The sequence below is a fragment of the Octodon degus genome, unplaced genomic scaffold (assembly GCF_000260255.1).
Source record: "Octodon degus isolate 3935 unplaced genomic scaffold, OctDeg1.0 scaffold00158, whole genome shotgun sequence".
In the NCBI taxonomy this organism is placed as follows: domain Eukaryota; kingdom Metazoa; phylum Chordata; class Mammalia; order Rodentia; family Octodontidae; genus Octodon; species Octodon degus.
The window spans coordinates 5,578,722-5,584,606 of record NW_004524734.1 but is presented as its reverse complement, the minus strand read 5'-3'; the positions used below and the strand labels follow the sequence as shown (position 1 = coordinate 5,584,606).

General features: G+C 35.7%; 1 protein-coding gene across 1 annotated transcript in view; it reads right to left on the bottom strand.

Moving 5' to 3' along the window:
• Positions 1-5,885, bottom strand: part of Slc30a9 (solute carrier family 30 member 9) — a 107,883-nt gene that overhangs the window by 6,208 nt on the left and 95,790 nt on the right. Inside the window, exons 13-14 of the mRNA XM_023702770.1 lie at positions 5,720-5,849; positions 3,029-3,142 (exon numbers count right to left, since the gene is read on the bottom strand). Coding sequence (XP_023558538.1) covers positions 3,029-3,142; positions 5,720-5,849 — 244 coding nt within the window. The remainder of the gene's footprint in view (positions 1-3,028; positions 3,143-5,719; positions 5,850-5,885) is intronic.

The window sequence follows — 5,885 nt, the reverse complement described above, 5'->3', positions numbered from 1 at the left end:
GCATCTTGTACAGCAATTAACTACTAGGAAGAATGTATGCAATGTGTTAATTATTGAAACTGTCCTACCAATTTGATTTGAAACTGTCTCTATTTGTTTCTCAATAAAATTATGGAAAGAAACCTCATGAAAAAGGAAGGCACACTGTATGATTCCACCTCCATGTTTTTAGGTTTCTCTGCTCCTTTTGTAGATATGGTTCAAGGTTACTCCACAGAAGAGAATCTGGCTAAGAGCCAGGGCTGAGCACCCAGTTACTATAACCACTACCATGACTAATTACTGAAGGGAACAGCACTACTGTGAGAGTTGAGTATCATTCCCGTTCTATAGATGGGAAAACTGGGCCTCAGGCAGAGCATATGACTTGCCTGTGGCTATATAAAAATTAAGTGTTCTAGCTGGGTCTAACTCTCCCTACAGACTGTCTTCCTCCTAGAATAGTACACGGTGTCTCCCCCAAGCATGCTCCTGTCAAGAGCAATGAGAATAAAGGGGGAATACGTTAGAGAAAATAAACTACAGCCTTGAAAATCTTTTTTCCGGTAGATACCTCTTCTCTTCCCCTACCCCTGAGCTACATCCCCAACCTTTTTTTATTATGAGATAGAATCTCACTGAGTTGCCTAGGCTGTCCTTGAACTTGCAAATCTCTTGCCTCAGCCTCCCAAATAGCTGAGATTCTAGGCATGTGCACCTTTGCCCCTGCTTTGTAACAAGATTTTGAAGGAAGGTCTGAGGGCCCATGGTGAACTTTTTAGTAGATTATTACTACGTGGGACAAGATGCAAACTGCATTACAGATTATTTTTATGACATGGTTCCTAGAAGCCAAAGAAATTATGACTGTGAGGCAGAGAAAGAAATGACAGAGAAGTGGAGGATGAAGATCTTGATTCAGATGAGAAGGAAAACAGTAATGGAAATAAATACTCTAAAAGTCAAAATGCTACAAAATGGTCGTATTAGAAGTAAGCAGGAAAATGTTCTTAGGTTCTTGCCAGGAGTGAAACCTACTGGAGAATGCCAGCACTGCAACTCAATATTAGAAATGTTTTGTAATGGACAAACTAGGAAGAGAATAGATAAAAGATCAAGTATAACAGAGGAAGAAGACGACGTATCTGCCCGAGGGACTCCACAAAGGAATCCTGAAGCAGACCAGCAAACAGACAGGTAAAACATCTCAAGGACTTCCTAAAAAAAATAGCAAGACCAGTGACATGTCAAATATGCCCTGCAAAAAAAAGATAGGAAAACAAACTATATGTGCTATCACTGTAAGTGACACTTGTGTATGGAACATGCTGGGGGGAGGGGAGGGATTTTTTTGTTTTTGTGGCTGGCTCAGCCCACCCTGGGGGCAGGGCTGGCGGGGCATGTGGTGCTGGGGATGGAGCCGTGGTCCCTGTGTACTTGCCTAAGCTTACCTAAGCAAGCACTCTAGACCGCTGAGCTATCTCACTGGCCCCAACATGCTGCTTTTAAGTGTGAAGACTGACTAAGGTGTCATAATTGAAGTAAAATTATTTGTTATTAAAACAAAAAAACAAAAAAAAAAATCCCCAGTTCCACAAAAAAAAAAAAAAAAAAGATTAATCATGCTTAATTGCCTTAGCTACAGATGTTTGTATCTGCCTATGTGGGTTAAACTTAGCTTCCTGCTTTGAAAATGTTTATAATTCAAAAACACAATGATTTAACAGTATCTAAACTACAAAGTTAATTAAATAAAAAAACAACAAACTCTGATCATAAGAAGAAATTCAGTTAGTTGAGAATAGCCAATTATTCTTAAGTGTGACTTCTGATTTTCTGTTTCTATTAAAGTAGACAGAGTTAGTTCATTTTCATTGCTGGAGAATTAAAATCAGAATAAAGTGAACTCTTGTGTTACCTTACTCAAAAATAATGATTTCATATTCTATATAACAGTGTTCTCAAGGTCCAAGACTGTGGGCATCCTGAAACTTTTAAAAGGAAACTCTAAAGTCACAGCTATTTTCACAGTAAATAGTGAATAACTAAGATGTTATTTGTTTTTGTCACTAGGACATTTCCTATGATGGCCTAAAAGCCATGCTGGCAGCTCTGCACGATTTAGCAAATGGAACCAAACTGTATTAATAGTCACTGTGTTCCTTTATTGACACATACTCAACTGTTAAAAACCATTTTTACTTTAAAATGTCCTTTATGTAGTAGTAAGATGTATCAATTTTGTTAAACCTCAACTCCTGAGTACATTTTGTAATATACCATGACAAATGGAATATAGGTGTAAAACACCTCTGCTTCATACTGACATATGATGGTACAAAAAAAGTACCTCTGATTGCTTTATTGTGAAATGAATAAATTACTTTATCAGAACACTACTTGAAAGATGTGCATAACTAAGTAAATCAATATTTTTCAAAATATCAGCTTAAAATGTTACAGAATCATGCACAGGTAAAAGACTCAGTCACTGTAGAAGAGTAGACTAATGGATTTCAATGTAACAATATGACAAAGAATCAATCTTACCCCAAACATGGTCTAGGCTTTGCCCTCCATTCCTAGAGTGTGGTTTCTAGGCTCCTGAAAATATCCTAAGAACACCTTCACTTATCCAATGGTGTTGACTACTATGAGGGCTAACAATGAGACTTACGCTGGGACTTCAGATCACACAGTACCTGTGCTACCTCAGAAGGGGCTGGAAACAAAAGACAGCCTTCTAAAGTCAGCCACACCGCCCTCGTGACATCTTGGGACATCAAATCTCAGATGGGTTTTTTTTTGGTTAATGAGATTCAAGACACTGACACACTTCAGTGTCAGGAGAGTAATGCTATCCATAGCTCCATGAGGAGAGTACCTCTGATGGTCCACATTGAGAACTTTACTGTATTCTGTCCTGTATGCATTTACCTGTTACAGAGTTACTGAGAACGTTAAAGAGTATGCACAGGATACACTTACTTAGCACAGTATCAAAAACGGTTGTCACTATCATTGCATTATTTTTATGAATGTATCTTACTTTCAGTTCCTTCTCAAGTCTATCTACTTCAGCTCCTAAAGTGTCAATAATATTTTCTCCATGTTTAAGCATAAATGTCTCTAGTTCTTCAGGAGTTTTTACTTCTTGAATTTCCTATAAAGAAGAAAAGCAGAAAACTAAATTTTTCAAAATTCACAGTGGTACATTGTTAATTCCTTTAAAAATTTATAACGAACACCATGAAGTTTAATGATGGAAAGGGACCACCTATTTCCCAAAAAAATTGAAGAAAATTCAGTAATACTACACAGAGGTAAAACTACAAAATCAGTGGCAAAATATTTATAAAGTAGTACTGGAATAATTATTTTTTATAATGAAAAATACTAAATTTCTGTCTCAATCCATTAAGTAAATACTCTCCATTAGATTAAAGGCTTGAAGGTTAAAAGTAATAATAAAACTTACAGAAGAAAAAAGGAGTATTTGTGATAATGGGTTAAGCAAGGATTTTTTTCTCAGGATAAAAAGGAAGCATACAATTTTTACATTAAGATTAAAAACCATATTTCCTGTATAACAAACTGAAGAAAGACATTGTATCTATAAAACTAAAAGTCTTAGTACTTAGCATATTGAAAATAAAATATTTATCAAAACATGTTAGTCTAATACAAATTAATTAAAAATAAAATAAGATATAAAGGAAAGCCCAATGGTCAATGAATTTCTATTTTATTTAACCTCACTACTTCAAAATTAGAAGATACTATTTTGTACCTATAATACTGGGAAAAATTTCAAAACTGAGTATAATCTAGTAAGAATGTGAAGCTACAAAACTTTGATATACTGATAGCAGAAGTTGAATTAACACTTTGGTGAATAATTTGATAGTGTCTATGGAAGCTATAGATACAAATGTATTCTCAATGGCCTTTACTAGTTTTTAATCTAGTTATCTATATACTACCCTGAAAAAACATTTGCTCATGTGCAGCAGAGAGCATGAAGCTGGCCCCCAAGCATTTCATATAAAGGATATCCAATTGATAATGCCAATATAATGTTGAGATCTGACAAAGGCAAGTGGCCATATCTGTGCTGTTCATTATGTTATCTTCTGTAAATTCTTTCAAATTAAAGCAGTCTCCTTTTCTTTACAGAGATATGTTACAAGATCCCAGTGGGTACCTAAAGCCAGACAGTAAAAAAACCTGAAATATCCTGTTTTTTCCTATGCCTATGATAGTTTCATTTATAAATTAGGCCCAGTAAAAAATTAGCAATAATAAAATAATTATAGTTATGAACTGTAATAAAAGTTCTGCGAGTGTGGTCTCTGTCAGTCACCACATGGCAAGGTGGGCTGCATATGCAACATGTACAGTATATGCAGGACAGAGGCATAACGTGTGTCCTGGGGTAAACAGCACAAGATTTCATCTGATGATTCAGAATTGTAATTTAAAGCCTATTAACTATTTCTGGAATTTTCCATTTATTAATTTTGGGCTAAGGCTGATTCATTAAAACCATGGAGAGTAAAACCACGGAGAGAATGAAATGAAGGCAATTGCCATTTCCTTTTTGAATTTCTGTTTCCTTTTGTGGTACTGGAAACTAAATGAGTTACATCTGAATCTTTGTTTTTTTAATTTTGAGACCAGATCTTCTCAAGTCACCAAGTTAACTCAGTTCGGGTATGAACTTACAAGCATCTACAGGGCTGATACAGATACTCCTCCTTCAATGAGAGAGCTCTTGACCTACAACTAATGTGTTGACTGAAACTAAATGAGGAACTGTATATAATATATATAATATTCAAAACAATGAAATGGTCAAAAGTTATTTGCATAAACTACAAATATTGTGCTGTATAATACAATGAGAAAAATTACAGTACTGTGTGACATATACTGTACCAAAAAGGTATTGAGACTATCTATACATAAGATGTACAGAACTGTATAAAAAAAAAATAGGTCATTAAGTTCAAACAGTGCCTCTCAGTCCCAAGACCAAACACATTGTTAAATGAGGAATATCTGTATTATATACATGTGTGCCACCCTGACCAGTGCTGGAACTGCCATCATAGGTTCTGACATCAGAGGAATCTAAATTTACAGATGAATAAGCAAAATTTTGGTTAAATTACATAATCTCTCTGTGACTTAATTTGCCTATATATTAAAATGAAAATGTTATTTTACCTCACTAGGTTGTTGAGAGTAAATCAGATAAAATAAATAAAAGGCCTGGCAAATTATAAGCCCTAACAACTTATTAAGTTTGCTCTTCTGCTATCTGCTCCAACCCACTCTACAGAAAAAGATTTGTCAAATTTTATTTTATTTATTTTTATGTGTTTGGTACAGAGTCTCACTCACATCATAGACTTGTAGTGATCCTCTTTGTTTTCAGCCTCCCCAGCACTGGGATTATGGGTGTGCACCACCACGCCCAGACTTGGTGGCCAGCTGAGTGAGCCCGAAGGCAGGGCCAGAGTGCCATGTGATGCTGGGGATGGAACCCCAGTCCCTGCACTTACCTAAGCAGGCACTCAGTCTGGTGCGCTATTTCGCCAGCCCTTCTGTCAAATTTTAGAATATAAGAAGTGAATGGCCAAAGTTACCTTACGACCTATAAAAGTAAGTTTTATGTCATTTATTTAAAAAGGTTTTTTTGGCATTAGTTACATAAGAAAATGACAGACAAACTTACTTGTAGCAGCTGGTCAAAATCTTGTTTCTCCAAATACGATCTTGTAACAACTCGTCCATCAAAATCTACTTCTGCTTTAAATCTTACTTTACCTAGTCCCAGGTCTGTGGCTTTAACATCATGAATTGCTCTGCAATCAGGAACAAGGCATACAAATTTTATATAT